Source organism: Bicyclus anynana, chromosome 2 (assembly GCF_947172395.1).
Source record: "Bicyclus anynana chromosome 2, ilBicAnyn1.1, whole genome shotgun sequence".
NCBI classification, from domain to species: Eukaryota; Metazoa; Arthropoda; class Insecta; order Lepidoptera; family Nymphalidae; genus Bicyclus; species Bicyclus anynana.
The window spans coordinates 523,148-542,843 of record NC_069084.1 but is presented as its reverse complement, the minus strand read 5'-3'; the positions used below and the strand labels follow the sequence as shown (position 1 = coordinate 542,843).

At 36.2% G+C, this 19,696-nt stretch overlaps 2 protein-coding genes and 1 pseudogene across 2 annotated transcripts; all 3 read left to right on the top strand.

Moving 5' to 3' along the window:
• The first annotated feature begins 120 nt into the window (after nucleotides 1-120).
• On the top strand, nucleotides 121-19,647 carry LOC112051992 (LHFPL tetraspan subfamily member 3 protein). Its single transcript, XM_024090868.2, has 4 exons — nucleotides 121-717; nucleotides 16,891-16,989; nucleotides 17,242-17,388; nucleotides 18,857-19,647. The coding sequence occupies exons 1-4, from the start codon at nucleotides 315-317 to the stop codon at nucleotides 19,048-19,050; spliced, it is 843 nt and encodes a 280-aa protein (XP_023946636.1). The 5' UTR covers nucleotides 121-314; the 3' UTR covers nucleotides 19,051-19,647.
• On the top strand, nucleotides 2,876-8,109 carry LOC112051991 (tektin-4-like; annotated as a pseudogene).
• Nucleotides 9,748-12,609, top strand: LOC112051990 (tektin-4-like). The gene has a single exon (XM_024090866.2). The coding sequence runs from the start codon at nucleotides 9,762-9,764 to the stop codon at nucleotides 11,286-11,288; it is 1,527 nt and encodes a 508-aa protein (XP_023946634.2). The 5' UTR covers nucleotides 9,748-9,761; the 3' UTR covers nucleotides 11,289-12,609.
• Nucleotides 19,648-19,696: the final 49 nt, after the last annotated feature.

Here is a 19,696-nt window from a genome sequence, read left to right as displayed (position 1 = left end):
TTATTATTTTAAATATTCAAATAAAATCAGTTGCATCTCAAGTTAATCTTTTATTTACCATTCCTTGACGGTTAAGTATCACGAGCTTACTGGTTGCTTATCCCCACTTAGCTCACTTACAACCAACTCAGTCGAATGGCGCGCAGCGAGAGGATGTGCGGCCTAGCGCTTTGTCACTTTCAGTGTGGTGTTACTCGTGTTCCATAATAGTTCGTTGAAAGATCGGTGCTTAAAGTGTTCCACAAAACCTACTATTCAATTTTTATTTATAAAAATGTGCCAATAGTAAACAACTTTGAGTGCGCTTGACCAAAATGGGTTCTAAAATCGAATACGTGGACTCGTCACATTTGTACGCTACGAACTACGTCCGTAATTCGAAAGCGATTGGTGTGCTTTGGGCCATATTCACGATTTGCTACGCGATTATAAGCGTTGTGGCTTTCGTTACTCCGGAATGGATCGGGGATCTGGAGACCGAGTATCCCAGGAAGTTCGGCCTGTGGCAGGTTTGCCAGGCCGACGATGCCTTGGAGGAGTGCAAGGGCAAACTGGACGAGTTTATGTCGATTAACGGATTTGTGTTCAAAGTGGCGACGGTGCTAGTGGGTGCTGCCGTCGCGCTGGCCTTGTTTACCATTTGTGCCATGTTGTTGTTCTTCTTCTGTCAGTCGACGACAGTGTTCCACATATGCGGATGGTTACAGCTTCTTTCTGGTGAGTTTATTAAAACTACGCCCAAATAATAACATGCGCTGATATTAAATCTCAACATTACCATTTCTTTACCTTATAACCAGCTTTAGAGTTTAGACTAAGCCTAGAAGGTCTTCAGCGTAATATGAAACTCCATTTAATTGAGGACAAATATCTAATCAATATTTTCAACCAGTTTTCAATTAATTAAATCAACGCTCAAGTCGTTAACGGTTCAACAGGTGTTAGTTTATATATTTTTGTCAAGCAACAATTTTCTGTGCACAAAAGTGAAAGTTATATTTGTTGGAGCATGGGGCTGACCTTGCATTTGCATTGTCGATCCTGTATCGAGACAATCGATTTAATAACTTTTGCAAGCACTGCTTTTCCAAAATGATCGCCTGCTAAACTAAGTTCATGCTAGAATTGAAACCACAAACAGTTTGACTTGAAGGTTATCCTTCATAATTTCTTGGTAAAATCTGAAGTTAAAAGAGGTTCCATAGAATGTCGGGATCCATTTAGCATTTGCGTAAGCATAAGCGATAGATGATAATCTCACCCATTACGAGCCTATTTGCCTATTCAATCTACTTCTATCATATTATGTTAGTTTGATGAAATAACTGTAAACTTAATTCCCTCAACCTTGACCTATGATCCTTATAACTCTACTCGAGGCATAAATTCAAACCAAGACACTATGTAACTTTGGCGATAGGAAAAGACGTCAAATAGGTAGGATTAAACTATCACCACAGTAAAAGGAAAAGGGAAAAGGGAGGATTATACGGAGACTCGACTATTTATTTAGCTTATCCATAATACAACACAAACCACAGTTGGTTTTACTGTGCACTGGCTATTATAATTACTTATACAACATTAAAAGCTAAAAAAACAAACAGAAAAAAAGAAAATACAATCATTAGCGTGTAGTAAAACCAGCATAATTATTGTGTGAGTGTACCGCTACTCAAGCGAACGAATCCCTGCGACTCGCTTGATGTCCGCCTGCATCAAGCGAGTCGCAGGGATTCGCTGGATGCAGACGGCTCAGTATCGTGATGTTTGGAAGTCCCTACAAAAGGCCTATGTCCTGCAGTGGACGTCCATCGGTTGATATGATGATGATGATGATGATGTACCGCTACTGCGACGCTACACAGGCTGTCCAAAAAAATATTCCTTCAATATCCGCGTATGCACGTTCGTAAATATACTCGTATCTTTTAAAAGTTTTTTCTAATGATTCAATTGTTATCGTTGACGGGGAAACTGAATCATTTGGTTTATTACTTTCTATATTTCCATGGCAAAGGAACACATTCTTACATCTCTTTCTATCATCTCTACACAATCTAATCAAAATATCGTAAAAGCAAGTGACTAAATCGCAAACATAAAGTAGGAATTTCGCTAGCGCAACATTCGACCTATTGACGCGAATTTAATCACGCTTCTAAAGAGCTTAATTCTAGAGTTAAGGACCAAACAACTTGTTTGATCATTGCTTTTTATTTTGCTATAAAGTTTGAACATAATATAATGATGGTTACGTACCTGGAATTCCGAAAGTACCAATAAAAGATAATCCACCGATAATTAGCTACTTAAAATGGAAGGATCCAATTTATCGCCAACAGAAATGCCTAGGTAAGTACTTAGTTACAAAATTATGTCGGCTATAACATTTATATAGCTATACATAGTTAACAAAGTTTATTTACTTGAACTTTACAATAGTAGGCAGGTAAGTATGTACTAACATTTAAAGTTCATGCAAAATATAGACTCTCTCATATTTCCTAGATACATATCGATTTGGGTCTACTTTGTTCTTATCAAAACTCGAAGTAGCTACTATTGATTGATGCATTATGATTTATGTTGAATGCAATCATCTTGTCATCTTTGGCCAAAATTACGGTAATCTTGTTAAATCTCTTCATATAACTGACTCATGATTCAACAGTGTCAGATTAACATAACGACGCTCTCAATTTTTTTAACTACAAAACCTAATTCGGAAATTTGCTTTGCCTATTTGTGCATGTATTACTCTGACGTCACCCCGGTCTCAGCTGAAAATCAGCGCTAGACATTGCTTTTTTTTGCAATGAACGGTTAATGCTGAGCTGCAAACCCTTTTTAAAGAAGTATCATGCTATCTACATCATTTTAATCGAATCTCTGACTAACCATATTTGTATTTCACAACGACTACGATCACGGACATATCGACATTCGATGTGGTATTTTACCTTTGTCTTTTATCACAGTTCACGGTCAGTAGGTACAGTTCGTCAGAGTACGCTCTAATTCAAAAATTCCTTCGTCCTGAATGTGCAGAAATGTGGCAATATAGTAGCCGGTAGTTGTGTCCGCGCTAGACAGGTGTTGCCCCAAGCATCCGGCGCAAATAGGGTTATCGAACTACAAACTACGGAGTTTTTATAACAAAATGTTTCTTTCTCTTGAACTTCTGTTGGGTACCTACTTCATCATTTAGCAAAAATCCAAAACTTAAACGGTGACTTACGAACCTTTCAAAAAAGTTTCTGCAAAGTATTTGAAGGGTTTCACTTTACAACGCAACCTGCGTTAAATAACTCAATATCCTAAAAGCTTGCAACATCTTTTAAAAGAGCATTTACTTATTTGTGACCAATTAGCAACCACGATTTCCTACTTATTTAATAAACCTTAGCTGATTTACCATGAAACTAGTTATAATTTTGCGCAACTCAATGTTCTCTGAAACACACACCTTAATTTAAATCTAACAACCCTGTTTATCATCGACAGGTGTGCTTTACTATATCTTGCGAAAGAATTCCAAGTGTAATGCACAACATTGCAACTGAACTGTGCGCTATTCTCAGAAAAACAACTAATTCTACCGGTATTATAATACCACGTAATTTACATTCCTTGAATAGCTTTTTAATTATTCGTCTCATCACGTAATTGTACGTTTATAATTCGTTATTAAGAAATTAAGAACGCACATAATGTCACGTTAATGGATTATGCTTATGACTATGTTTAATCTAAAGTACTACCTACCCGATAAGAATTTAAAGCAAAGCATACGTCTAACATTTGACGACCTAACATTCCTTTGTCACGTAAATTGTTAAAAATGCTGAAGTAGCAGGAACTTTGTCTATGTTTATTGTTTTTACGCTCGCTCGCTCACCAAGACGTCAATAAATACCTCGTGCTACTTAAGTATGAAACATCAAATTGTATACAGAATACCGGTTATTTTATTTATTCGTCTTATTCGTATTCATTGCCTACAAGGTGCAGACTATGCAAAGTTGAAGATTAACAATTATTATTCCTACCTACGTAGGTATTGCATCGTTATTTTGTTTCTTGTGACCTGATCGTGATGCTTTTTAACGACCTGCTAACTGTCAGTTACATTGAAACAACAGTTAGTTACTGTAAATCTGACGATCGTGGGAAATCGATTAGCCGGGTCATAAGTCAAAGCTGCCGTTGATGAAGGGTATGGTAGGAGTATAACGGCCTGTCAGATTGTTAAGTGTTGCATTGTCTTTCGCTAAAGTAGCTAAGATAATGCAATAAGAATCCAAGATTGCAGATATCCACGGAAACGTGGCATTTAATATATTGCCTCGAAAGTACTTTTAACGCGCGAAAGTATAATTGTTTTAGTGCTGTTGTATTGTCAACGGACATCTTACTTGTTCATGCCTAAACTGCTGAACTAACTTTGATGAATTTGGAATTTGAAAGGAGTTGTGTTGCAAATAATTTGAAGGCAGTAGATGATAAAAGTTTGTTTGACCACATATCTTCATACCCTAACTATTGCAGAATAAGCTAAGATAGAAATGCATTGAAAACAAATTACTACCAGAGCCTTTGAAAAGTAAAGAACTACTTACTTACTTACTTCAGATGTATCAATTTGGTTGCATGGTTTGTGTACAGACGAATTAGCGCCAATACAACGTTACCTTACTCTGGTTTATTTTACAACTTTCCTCAAAAACACACTGTACGCCTAACTCGATTATCACACGGAGGTTTGTAGGTTGTGACGCTTACGCATTTTTCCGGTCGCCTAGCGGTCTCTGAGCAATGAGGTCACGGCGGACTTTGTGAGGATTTTAATTGTTATTATCATTACTACTGGTTTGGATCCGTTTATAATTTCTAAATTATGCAGATTAGCTAGTCAAATGCTTCAAGATGTATTACTATGTGTATAGCTGAACAAGCCTAGATATTAACCTGATTTTATCGACCTTTTATCGGTTATAATTGCTATAATGTATGGCTTCTTGATATTTAGGTTAGTAATCACCCACCATAGGTGGTCCGGACCCAGACTTGAGTCAAATTTTCTAGAACCCAAGTTAAACAATCAAACCAACAACGCAGATAATCTAAATGATGTTATATATTATGTGTAATTTATATTATATTTTAACAAAAGATATACCGCGAGGAACCACAATCATACCATTGTTAAGGTTTGCCAAATCGATGTTGCAGCATATCCCTTTCCCAGCTATAGCATTAAATACAAATTCATCAGCTTTGCTGTTACGTAACTCTTTCTATAGTTTGTGCTTTCGTTTTCACATCGAGCTATCAAGCCATAATTTATAACTACTAGACATAAATTTTTATTTAATTAAATGTTTTTCTAGCGAATAATAGAAATCACAGTAATTTTAACTGCAAATGGCAATAGAGTTTATTTGTTTTTTTAAACGCGCTAATAACAGATTGTTTAAACTATTTCTGTATATTATGTTAGCCAGCAAACGACATAGTAATTTGAAGATGTTGAGGGGAGCTTTGCTTAACTGTTTTTTACCTTTAATATTGTTCTTCATGATTAGAAGATTCCCACTCGCCCGTTATAAATTCCCGCGATCTCGTTCGCGTGGAAACCCTGAATGATGATAAATATTAAACTATACATGTAGAAATCTTTTTGAATAAGTCTATTTGTTGAACCGCATTGAAATCCGCGTTATGTAGTTTAAAAGATCTAAGCGTACAAACGCGAGTTGAGACACATTAAAATGTTTAGGTTTTTGCGCGAGAAATCAAGTTCTAGTGTAGCCCACATCAAAATCACTTAGAAAGTGGTCAGCGAGCGACAGATATTGTGAAATTGTTGCAACTTAGAAAATAGTAGACTTTAGAAACTGCGGGATATTCTAAATTGCAAGTTTTCACTGTCCACCGTTGGAAATGAGAATATCAATGAAAGTGATAAGTGCTACCCTGATAACGTTCAATTACAATACTTTTTTAAAGTTGTTGAAAGTGAAAATAATAATATTATGCATATTCATAATAGATTTTATAATTAAACATCAGTTTTGAAGATGGTCGTTTAACTTCAGATGCAGCCGCTCGTAACAAACTACCTACTGGTTGATGAAACAAGTAGATGGCCTAAATTGATGAAGTTTAAGTGGGAGAACGTCCTCTATTAAGTACGCGTCACCTGGCTCACTTGCTAGGATTGTGCACAGTTCTATACAATATATTTACTTTTGAACCGGCTTAGAAGTTAGAAGTGCTGTATTCGACCTCTTTGTGCATTCTTGGCACATTCATGTAATATTATGTAAACTACTACTACCATAGATTTACGATTCGGTACTATGACTACTACTAAACATCCGATGTGGATTTTTGAAGAAAGGTTCTAATAATATAACTTGGACGGACTGTTTTATCCTTGAAAAAAAACATTTGTTTTGACTTGTCGTTTCAAAGTTGTGTGACATTTCGTGATAATTAGGAGTTATTTTTGTAATTTTTTTCTCGAATTCATACATTTACAATATATATTCTTTTCATATCGACTGAAATAACTCATAAATACGATGTCTTCTTTCCCTGAAGATGATAAATGTCCAAAAGTTTGTACAGATATTGGAGCATTTAAAAAAGCTGCAAAGTCTCCGGAAAAAACACAAGAAGAAATAAAAGCTGCTGAACAAGCAGCAGTGAGACCAGTTGTTGAAATACCTGCTGCATTTGGGACTGAAGAGTTAATCAAAACATCTAGTCCTCCGCCTTTGAGTGAAGAATATCTTCCCAATTTAAAACCTGGTCCTGACGGAAAAGTGGATTGGACTCCGCTCGGAGGGATGACAGGTACCAGACCTGTTGTCGACAAATACAGTATAAGTAGATATTCACTGAATGAGTGGAGAAAACATAATCAACATGTTCTTGACCCTGAAGTTATTAATGAATCAAATATTCTAGAATATAATGCAAAGACATCTATGATGCAAACTTTTGGGAACATTGATAAACAACAAGGAGAGAATTTTAAACGGTTAAGACAGAAAGCTAAAGACCTTTTCCGATGGAAAGTAGAAGTCGAGAAAGCTTGCAAAGCCATCACCGAAGAAGTAGAGCTTCTCGAAATTGAAAGACAGCGTTTAAAAGGTGCTTCCCGAGTATTAATGTTACCGGAATCGATATCTAAGGAATGTCTTGACCTTCGTTCTAATAGATTTGAATATCTGATCTAGTAGCTGACTTAGCTGAGCAAGAACTCATAAAAGAAATGAACTTAGTGAATGAAGTTAGGGCGACACTAAAGAATACTCTAACCCAAATTGAAGAACAGTTGGCTATAAACAAGTCAGCTAAACACAAAATAGAATATGACTGGTGTGATAAGACATTGGCGTATAATACTGAGTCTACGAACTTGAGTCTTAATACTAAATCAAATACGATTATGTTTAAACCAGGTTCAACACGATTCAGTCAATATTCAGCTCCTTTGGAATATTGGGAGTATTTTTGCAGAGAAAATGTGCAAAATTGTGAGGCTGCACGACAAAAATCTGCTGATTTGCGCGGCAGTCTTAACGCTATCCTAGTGAACGGAGGTAGAAAGCTGCGTAACCAGGCGGACAGAACCGACATGGCGTTGGCGGAAACTGTCGCTATAACTCAAGAGCTGTGCACGAAACTGGAAGAGACGTTGAAGATTACTTTGCAAAGAATAGCCGATATAGAATTATTGATTGCTGATTTGCAGGATTCTATAAAAAAAATGGACGCTGCAATGAAACTGGCCCAAACCAGACTAGATAACAGGAACAACTGGAGACCTCACGGAGAAGCGGTAAGAGATCAACCTCACCTCGGTTTGTTAGACGAAGTGAAGAAGATACACGAGACTGTTACTTCTTTACTGGGTCAATTAAAAAATGCAGAGAGAGTAAGGAACGATTTGCTAGCAAAGAGAATTATTTTGGAAAGAGACATAGCATCCAAGAGGAAAACTTTAAACATAGATCGCGATAGATGTGGTATGGTGCGATCCCACTATCCGTCTGCTTCAGAATTGGCAGGACATTAAACTGATTAACTATATTTTTTAACTGACTTCATTCATCTCATACTTACAAAAACATAATAATGTGAAATACACTTCGCTTTCGCGTAACAATTATGTTATTTATATTTTGGTCGGGAAAAGAATACAGTTTCTGTGAGGAATCTAATTTAATTTTCTATGTTATTTCTCAAAATAGTAAATAATATGAAATGAATTTTGTAATTGTGATCATTTGGCTTCTTGGTGAGAAATAGTTATTATTGTTTGATAAAAAATATATATTATGCTAATTGTTAATTTATTTGCAAACATTTTCTATTTCCGTATAAAAGCTGTCAATTTCGATGTTATAAGCAGAATAACAATAGTCAACACCTTTCACTGTTTATTGTCTTCAACACGCCATGCCGATTGTGCAACATTGACAAATATTAGGATGGTATTTGATCGAAGTAACTTAATAGCTCCATGGCCGTACGACGAATTGAGCGGTCATGGGTTCGATCCCCACCCGTTGAATTATTGATGTACATTCGTAACACGGTCATTTCGATTAATTAGATCTCTGCCTCCGATTCCGGAGGGTGTGGGTTCGAATCCGTTCCGGGGTATGCGCCTCCAACTTTTCAGGTGCGTGCATTTTAAACAAATTAAATATCACGTATCAATCGGTGAAAGATAACATCGTGAGAAAACCTACATACCAGAGAATTTTCTTAATTCTCTGTGTGTGTGAAGTCTTCCAATCCGTATTGGGCCAGCGTGGTGGACTATTGGCTTAACCCCTCTCATTTTGAAAATAGACTCGAGCTCAGCAGTGAGCCGAATATGGTTTGATAAAGACTTACAAAAGACTAGTGGATGCACACAGCATACCTATCATGCTTATCTGCCACCAATAGTCATATTGTATTTTAGTTTAAAATTTAAAGTTTAAGATTGACGGTCGCAAGAAATTGCGTTTTGTTAGTAGCCAGATATTTTTCTAGCAAGTGCTCTTTTTAAGCTTCTTCATCTGAATTCAGGTGCAGGCTTGTTGCAGCTTTTATTAAAAAAAAAACATGTGCTCGGTACGTATAAGCCACCGCAGTGGGTACGTACGGGTGTAGCTTGTACTAAAATTAACGCGACCTATGAAAATAACGGATCTACTGTCTAATTGAGCTTGTAAACAGTAATAAACCGTTGAATTACGGGCATCATAACTAGATTCTTTACAGCAAAAATTGCTTGCAACAAGAAAAACAATAGCTGTCCCACGTGAGTGGGAAACAGTGGTAATGGTGCTGGCATTACCGTCATGGGATCTAAAACTAGTATAATAACTAAGGAATTGGAATTTTGGATTATGATGGTAGAGTAACCGAAATACTACTATAATTCGTAAACATTTTTTATCTGGGGCTGTACTCGTAGGTACGTTGAAAATACTATTTGTATATACAGGCTACCAGGCTAGAGATGAGTTACCATCAAAGAGTAAATTGATATATTGTCCATTTTATTACAATATCCACGTATCCACAATATAATATTACCAATGTAAGCTGCTTTGTTTAGCAGCTAAGAAAATAAAAAAAACTCAAACTGGCATTTAAATGTCAATGTGCCAGTCATGCTTTGACTTTTGTAATATTATATTTTGTTGATTATTTTAGTATACGTACACATAATTTAAATTAAGAGCAGAATGGCGCTGAATAATAATCGATACTCATGCCCATATATCTGTCCATCCACGCATATGCAGGGAGAAGAAACAAAACAACAGGAAACTGCAAAGATTGCAGTAAAGCCTGAGAATATTCTTTCTGCTCCGTATGTACCTGGAAATGTTAGGCCACGATCACCTAAGGTGTACCCTCCTGGAGCTCCACCTAAGTATCTTCCCCAACCTACAGAAAGTACTAGTGGAGATATTCTTTGGATGAGTCCTGTTGGGCCGTGGGCAGCAGGTCACATAGATTGGTCACCACAAGCTGGCATTACCGGAGTTAGGCCAGTCGTCGACAAATATTCAATAACCAGATATTCTACTGGTGAGTGGCGGAAGAATAATCAGTTTACACTCACTCCACGAGCGACCGATAAAGCAAAAGCCCTAGAAGCTGAAACGCAAAAAGATGTTGCCAACACTTTTTCCAATTTGGATAAAAAATTAAACCATTCTAACGAAATGTTGAACGATAGGATTAAAGAGTTGTCATATTGGAAAAAGCAAGTACAATCAACGTTAAATGGAATTACCGAAGAGCTCGCTGCTATAGAAGCAGATAGGCAGCGATTAAAAGGCGCTTGTAAAATATTGATGTTGCCCGAAGCAATATCTAGAGAATGCTTGGAACTCCGCACGGGCAGGTACGAGCCGGATTTAGTCAGGGATGATGCTGAGCAGGAGCTAATTAAAGAAGTAGCTATTGTGGGAGAAATAAGAAAGATTTTTAATGATACGTTAATAAAGGCCGAACTACAAATCGAAATGATTAAATCTACAAAAGCAGCCATTGAACGCGACTGGAGTGACAAGGAAATATCGCTAAAGATCGATAATCTAAATTATACTTTAACCCCAGACTCTAATTTAATATTAGCCCATCCCGGTGTCACCAGGTGGCCAGAGAATGCCACTACACTAGAATACTGGAAACACTACTGCGCAGAGAGTATAAGAAACTGTGAAGACGTCAGGAAAATGTCCGCAAAGCTCCGTGCAGATTTGATGACAAGTATAACTAAAGGAGGTGAAGATATGAAAAATCAAGCTAACAGAACAAATTCCGCACTTGCGGAAACAATAGATGCAACAGAACAGATGTGTGAAAAGCTGGAGGACAATTTAAAAGATAATTTACAAAAGATAGCAGATATCGAAAATTTAATAGATTATCTTAAGGAATCCTTACGGAATGTACAAGAAAGGAATAAATGCGTGATGACTAGACTACACAATCGTAACTACGAAAGACCGAGTGTAGAGAATTGCCGGGATGAGGCGCAATATGCTTTGATGGCAGAAGCTAAATTTATAAAGGAATCATCTGAGTCCCTTCAAAGTAAGTTGAGAGAAGCGGAAAGTGTTAGATCAGAACTGATGAAGTATCGAGGTGAGCTAGAGAAGGACATCGCTTGTAAACGCAAGAGTCTCAATATAGACAAGGACAGGTGCGCCAGAGTTCGCGCTCACATGCCTACACCGGAAGAGTTCGCAGCAGGTTAAATCTACCTCCATTGTTAAACTTTTTGGCTTTTAACAAAATATAATTATGTCGTCCTACATTAAAGAGTGTTATTTAATTTATCGACGTGTTATAGAAGTACATACAATCTTTGCCCCGCGGTTTTATTCGTGTAAAATTTTACAATATTATTATAGCCTTCCTCAATTGAAAGACTTTCTAACTGTGAAAGAATTTATCAATTTTGTTTTTTTTTTATTTATTTGGGACAGAATACATTTACATATTAGAGGTTATTAAAGGCTTAAATTACCATGCAAAGGGGTTAATTTGAACTAATAGTCACTGATTTTAGCGCAAATCTTCAGCTTCACAAATTTAGGCTACAGGGGGTTTCTTGACACTCACGAAATAACTCAAATATCTCGTTCACACTGTACATAAGTTCTATAGGAGATCACAGCAAGCAAATAAAACTTAGATTTATCGGGAACGTCAAGTATTACAAAATAGCTTCAGAAAAGTAGAACACAGGGCTCAATACATCAGGTTGTGTCGACTTATTCAACAATAGAGATTTGAAAGATTACAGTCTGTAATGACTTAATGAGAAATCCATTTGAATAATAATAGGGCCAAATAGTACGAGGCATAATTATAAAAATGTTAGTTAGGCACGTACTAAGAAATATCAGGATGATAGAGCTACGTTTAGCCCGGGTTTGTTGTTTAAAAGTCGCATCTTTTAGATTATGATAGATCAAAGAAAAGCACCCCAGGCGATTACGTCCATTAAGAAGAGAGGCATGGCTCCGCAGTGGGACGTTAGAGTAGTCTGAAAATGATAATTACATATAAGAACCTCACAAACCGATGGCAAAGTAACAACAATTTATTCAATAACCACACTCAACGTACCGACAGTAACGTAGATCGCTAATATAAAAGCCGTAAAAACGGTCGATCCAACAACTATGTAACAGATAGAAGAGCATTAGAGAACGTTACTTATGTAACGCTGAATCAGTGTAATGAAAGATATGAGCCACATCCACCTACTTACGTACACTTGCCATTACCAGTCACTAAGTGCTAGATGCCTGCCGGATGTAACACATTTATTGAAGTTTTCCGCCTTTGTACAACATATCGTACCTACTTTCAAATCTTTCGTTGGTGAGTAATACGCTACTATAGATTTAAGAGTAGGTACATAGGTCTATGGTAACACTTATGTTTCAAACAAAATAATCTTGCTACAATTTTTTACTCTCTTCCATACTTTATAAGGGTATAAACCCTTATATATACTTGTCCGTCTGACTGTCTAACTCCAAACCCTTTATTAGGAGCATAACCGACAGATAATAATTTAATTGGATTTTTTGATGCTCCTTCAGTTTTACAGAGCAATCAATCAATTGTATTTTAACACCTTGCCACTACATTCCGAGCTAAACAGTCTTTCCAATATAAAAATACTATTTCAGAAGAAGTAGTTTAATATACTCTGTTTTTGTAATATATCGAAATAAGTAGTTTAAACTATTTTTTTTTTGTGATAACGTACTTATCCTTAAGCATAGTGTCGACTTCTGTAACCTACAAACACGCAAGTTGCATATGTTATGCAACCTGTTAACGATCGCCGTTTATCTACATTTGGCGCAAATTGATACATGTATGCGATACGTGACAACGTGTTATTATCTGTTTCGTGGCTTATATTATGCACAATTGCACATATTGCCTATTTCATGTTTCACTCATTCTTGCAGAATACTAGGTACTTTAACAACTGTAATTGTCACGGCATTATTGGAAAATTCAGTATCATTTATATATTATGTACATGTTTAAACACAATATAACTATGTATTATGGATTATTCAAATCTAAATTCATTTATTTCGAATAGGCTTAGATTACAAGCACTTTGATACATTAAGTTTTACTATTTGTAAAGGCTACTAGCTGTACGGAAAGCAGTTTTTGCCAAGAAGATCCCACAAGTACCTAAACAATTTTTAAGTCACAAGACAAATTTTTCAAGCACTGTCTTTTTTTTAAAAGAAGAATTTCACAAGAGTATAGAATGTGTGTTGAGGGATTTTAACACAAGTATGTACAATACTGTTAATCAGTTAAAATACGACCTGAATACGTTTCACCCATAAAGTAAATGCAATTACGCTCAATGGTAAATGATGCACTAAGTTGGTTAAAGCACTCGTAGCTAATAATTATGTATAAAGTTAAACCAATTGAAAATCTAATGTTACTGAAATTTAAATAATAAAAACATTTATTTCAACCGAAACCACGGAAAAATTAAAACCAGTATCGATAATTCTACATACATTACCAGTTTCAATGCAACTGGGAAAAAGATTGCAATAAGTATTATAAAGTAACGTTCTGTCGAATAAGAATCATTAGTATTAATGTACCGTCATTGAGAAATGGCATGATTCAGATGTTCTTCTACTAAGTAACGTAATATCTAATTGCTTTTGAGATTTTAAATACCTTAACTGTGCAATTAAACGTTACGCAAGTTAAGAATAAAATCAGATTAGAATAATTTTGATTTTATGCTTGCATAATAATGTTGCGAATGAAAGTAGAAGAATACCTATATTTTTTCTTCTACATATAATCGATTTAAAGATCAAATAATAATCAAAGAACTAATCTGATTACCGATTTGTTCACTCACAATCACGTAGGGCTGTAATTGATGGTACAGGCCGTATATCTTACAAAATGTATGAAGAATGCACTTGTATAAATTTATGTAATTACAGAAATTACAACTGCTGTAATAGGCCAGTTGAATAACAGAAATTCAACCCACTTATACATACTCATATTGCAACAACATTTTGCCTTGAACTAAACTTCAGGTCACATGTAATCTATTTGAATTTCACGCAATGCCACAATATTTTTCGTGTGACTCCATTGTCGGTCGTATACCTTGTATGATATTCTACATTCTACCGCAGATTAGTGATACATACAGTATCTAATCTACAGTATATAACTAAAATTTAAGAAAGTCTAACTTTGAATTTAGGGTAGATTCAAACTACCATTCTTATCACACCTAACTTTAGTGATGCTTCAATAAACTATCTTTATTTCTAATGATTAAATATGGTTGCACATTTCTCATTAAACTAGTTTTCCCACAGAAGTGCACAGAGCGTTAACGCAGAATTTTAATTATTGATACCATCTTGATGCATTGTTTTCAAATGTTTGCCAATTCTTTTCTTTTACGATTAGCTCTGTAATTTGCCTCATTAGTTCTGTCCGTTTGGCATTACAGTAATAAATAATAATATCAAAAAGTAACGGTGGTTTATTTATGCAGCCGTAACCTTCCTCTTAAATTGCTTTATCATTTTTAAGGTAATGTCGTTCAACAAACTAAAATTTTGAAGAACGTCCAACGACTTTTATTTAATCTGTTTCTATCCTATCCTATCCAGGTCCAAGTTAAGAACCTTTCAAACAAAAGACCAGTATAAAGCCCATTGCTCAAAGATCTGGATGTACCTACAAATTGCAAATAATTTAATTTAATTTAAAAACAATTGCAACTTTGTAACAAACTAAAAAATTTTACTCGTATATGACTTTGCGACTTTTTGTTTGACTTTATTGCGACAATTGGAAGTATAAACTAATTAACAAAAAACATATTAATTTCGATTTCTGAACAAAGCATCTTATGTTGCCTCAACTTCTTACATAGCCTATGTAATATTTTTTGTTACCGCAATTCTTTATTTTACATTGTTTCTATTCAACTTAGTCACTGAGTAAAGAAACGTGATGCAGATTTAAAATCAACAAGCGATAATGCAATCAAACAAAAAGCCTTCAGTTACAAGAAACAAAATCTCATGAGAATTTCATTGTATTGTTCGCACCTTACTCGTTAGCTGCCGTTGTATTGTGTGCCTCAAGGATGCCCAATCATAGATGATTGATAAGAGAATCATTTCCTCAACAAATGATAGGATGCCTGATATCATAAATTTAGCCATAAAAATGCAAATTCTCTTAGGCTGTGTTTAATAGCTATACTTAATATCCTCACAGTACATGTTTGTCTTTGCGCAACTTTGCTTAAGTACATAGTTTGGTTTAACTGCATCAGCTCTACATTTTTATACAAAATGGTGTTCTACTTTACTATTGATAAAGTCTTCATTTCGCGATTGTCGGCAATCTTTTTATAGAATATTTACTTTATTTCTTAGATAATAAACAATATTTCCCTTAAAAGATCCTGCAGTTAGTGGGTTCAACAATAGTTTTGCAGGAATCTTTAAGCTTAAGAAGCGTGGTAGATGTAAAAAGTCTACTTAATTTCCATAATGTTATTTAACCACAAAACAACTCTGTTGCATCCTGTACGATTGCGATGTTGGCGGATGCTCGTGTGGTGATTAGTCTGCGATCAAGCGCAAACATGTAACATCAATGGACAGGTTACTTGCCACCTATTGTTTATAACTTACCAATACAACCTTCAATAAAGATGCTGATAGATATCAGAATGCTTCAGTAGGTTTACGTGTGCTTAAAACACATTGACGACGACGAAAGCTTTGTTAACTTAAACCTTCAGGACGGAAAATAATTTAGAGCAGTTTTCCTAATATAATTTTTCAAACAAACACCCGTTGTTTGCTTATCTTCCAGTGACTCCCTGTAATCCTTTTGGGCTTTTGATCTCGTCCACAACCAGGTCTTTTGGCAGGTCGACCAACACTGCGCTTTCCGATTTGGGGTCGCTATTCCAGCACCTTCGAAACGTCCATCGGCTCTTCGAACTACCAGTATATGTTCCGCCCATTGTCACTTCAACTTCGCGACACACTGAGATATGTCAGTGAGTAGGTATGGTTCTTCTACGGATCTCCTCATTTCTGATTCGCGCGATGAATGCACATAAATGCAATAGATTGATTGACAAGTATTATAGAAATCTTTAAAAGAGACAAAAAAAATCATTCCGTGTAATCGGAGCCCTTTCCCTTGGCATCGGTTTCGCCGCGGGTTCCGTGGAGCGTGGCCGGAGCGATCAGCGTATCGCTTTCGATCGAAATCACCGTAAAATATCATCTCATTGCCTTCTCACGTAATCGCAGCTTGCTGGCGAGTTTCACTTTTTTATCTCTTATTTACTACACGTAGTCATATTTAATGTCACAGTGCATGTAACTCTGTCATTATATGCGACAGTTATAAAATGTTCATTGCAAATGTGGAAAATGCAAAATGTGGTTTTGTAACTCTGCGTTTTACCTGCGAGCTGCGTGAATCTCAAACTTTTTTTCTATACGCTTAATATTAAAAGCGATAGATTTTTAAATTGAAAACGTTTAGCGACTCCTCAGTTTCCGTTGGTCTTCTCTCGCAATTCTAACTTTGTTACTCAGCAACAATCCACGGAAATCAAGACAACTTCTTCGAAATCACGTATTTAAATACAAGCCACATCCACCACCACTAACATTAGCCTCGACATGCCAAAGTAGCATTTAGCAATGAGTTCAATAACACTGAAGACATCAATATAAGATGAATGTTCACCACGTAATTGGTTGCATTGTTTTGTTCCAGCGGCGTGCCTGGTGGCAGGCTCGGCGGTGTACCCGGCCGGCTGGAGCGAGACCGCGGTCCAGGAGACCTGCGGGCCCACGGCCGACCAGTATAACATAGGTATTGGCTTCCTACTTTGTGATTGGCACAGCGAGCAAGGATTGCTCTTCTAACTTGTTTCCCTACCATCTATAACATAAGTACCTATTTAGAAAAGCGTGTTACACTACAGACTGCGTCATCGCTTTCGCAAAAGTATTATAGTATAAAAATTATTAATTATTACTATACTATATATATACTATACTAGCGTATACTAGCGTATTATGACGAGGATTAAAATGAAACTTAATGGATGTGTATCGCGTGCAGGCCGCTGCCACGTCCGCTGGGCATACCTGCTGGCGGTGATCGGCTGCCTCGACGGCATCGTGCTGGCGGCGCTGGCCTTCATCCTGGCCACCCGCCACGTGCGCCTGCAGCCGGACACCGCCTACCCCTCGCCTTCGCTCTACAAAGGTAATGACCAGAACACCGCTGTGACTTCATCCTAGCCACGCGCTACCAATACTTCATGTTTAACTTCGTTTATGCACGGCTACGGCGAAGCTAAAACGAAGGCTCATGACTTAGAGTGTATACTGAAGCATTTACTTAATGTACACACACAACCACGCGTGTCGCTACACTTACTCGTAGTAGGCCTGCCCCATTGACATTGTGAAAACCTGTTATTTTCATTGAAGAGTAAGTAGGTACCCGCCTTCGGTACCCAAGATCCTAGATAGACTTAGGACTAATATTTTGCATGCATACTCACTTTAGCAAGTCCATGGTAGTGGAACGCTGCACACGCTCATGCGAATGACACTAAGCCGTGTGTGACACAGTTTACAGGAATGTGTGGCGATACCGCGACCATACGAACCTACCGTTTACCTTGTAATTCCGTTACGTACTCTCAAAGTAACTCAAAAAGATGAGGCCTTATTTTTATGAAGGTTGATCCTTCATAAAAATAAGGCCTCAAGGTGCGAAAAATTTATAATAAGCAATATATGGTACCACCTCGGTTAGTTATTTAATAAAATAATACGTTATGGAGTAAAAAAAGACACTGATGATTGCAAATTTTTAATTGATGAGTCATGGTGTACAAGCTGACAAACTAAAAACTTTAGGTAGGTTCCCACTTACCTACCGAGAACCGTTTTTAAGGTTGATGTTAAAGAACTTACCTTTATTATTTTCCTTAGAAATAAAATATCATGCAGCTGAGTTTACAAAATTCTGATAGATGGGAAGGAGCCTTAAATAATCCACAAAAAAAAATCCTATTTATCTACTAAGTAGGTCGGTACTTATTAATTAAGTAAGTATTATACTACTAATGTAAGTAAGTAAGTAAGTACTTACTATATACTTATTTAGTTGTTTACCATACGAGTAAGTAGGTACTACCTACCTATTCGATGAAAGAAGCTTCCAAGAAAATGTACACAAGCAAATAGTGTCAAGAACGGCGACTTTAAGTCGACTTGCATTTAGTCTAAATGTAACATTTCATTTGATTTTGATTCTTATTTCCTTGTACATAAGAACTGCTTATGCTAATAAAGTGTTTGCAAGGTTGGCTTCAGTATCATGTGCCATAAAAGATCAATTTACATCCTGTCCAAGTATCATGGGAATAACATTAGCTGGGTATCTGATTGTTATGCGAAATAATATGCACAATGAAATTAACTTAGATACCTACTTAAGTAGGTAGGTATATTCTTAAAAGTAGGTAAACTTATTTACTGGACTAAAGATGATAAGTTCCTTCCTAATACGTGTCGGCAATTTTTCGTCTTCTGTGTTCATATCTTAAAATTAAAGTCAGATCTTATAATTTTCAAATTAAATTAAGACAATTTGTGTAGGTACCTAGCTATCATAGATTTATTCTCAAGTCTACTAGCAAGTGATTTCTGTATTATTTCAGGTGAAGTGAACAATGCCTACGTGACAGACGCGACCTCGGTCTCTGGATCTCGCAAGTCTCTGGCTCTGCAGCCGGTGCTGCTGATGCATCCGCACGCGCCTCTCGACATGGACACCTACTCGCACTACTCGGGGAGGACTGCCAGGTCCAAGCACGGCATCTATGCGAACACCATGCACAACTACCAACTGTAGACGACGTAGTTTGAGCATATTCTAATAGATGGCGCTGGTTTACGTGCCTACTGATAGCGCTGAATTACTATCCTGTTTGAAGTGTTCATTAATAGATGGCGCTGTTGTACTATCGCCTGTTCTAAGTCCTCAATGATAGATGGCGCTGTATGTCACAACGGTTATTTAAAAAGTTTTATCTACCAAAATATTCGAATTTTCTAGGACACTATTATTCCTTAATTATTATTAATTTGTTCTATAGGACATTGATTCTTTATATAGGACATCTCTATTATTTTTATTAATAAATAACTTAGCTAAGTTTCTTGTAGTTGCGACTTATTCTTACCTGGTTTTATTATACGAATAAAGATAATATTTAAATTGTAAGTAATTAAAAAGGATCTTTACTATGTATAAAATTAATTATTATTGTAAATAGATTTGATATTTTCTTAGTTTAATGATATTATAAAGTAATAGCGTAAGACATTAGAATAGAAAAAGAAAAACCAATTATTGTACAACGATGTAATTTGTGCCTTGAATAAGAATTTATAATTTTTATATAAAGTTTACGAAAATAGTAAGTACCAATAAAGTTTTTACGTAACACATTTCTATTTTCATTAATTGATTCAAAATTATAGGAAAGATAGAAAAA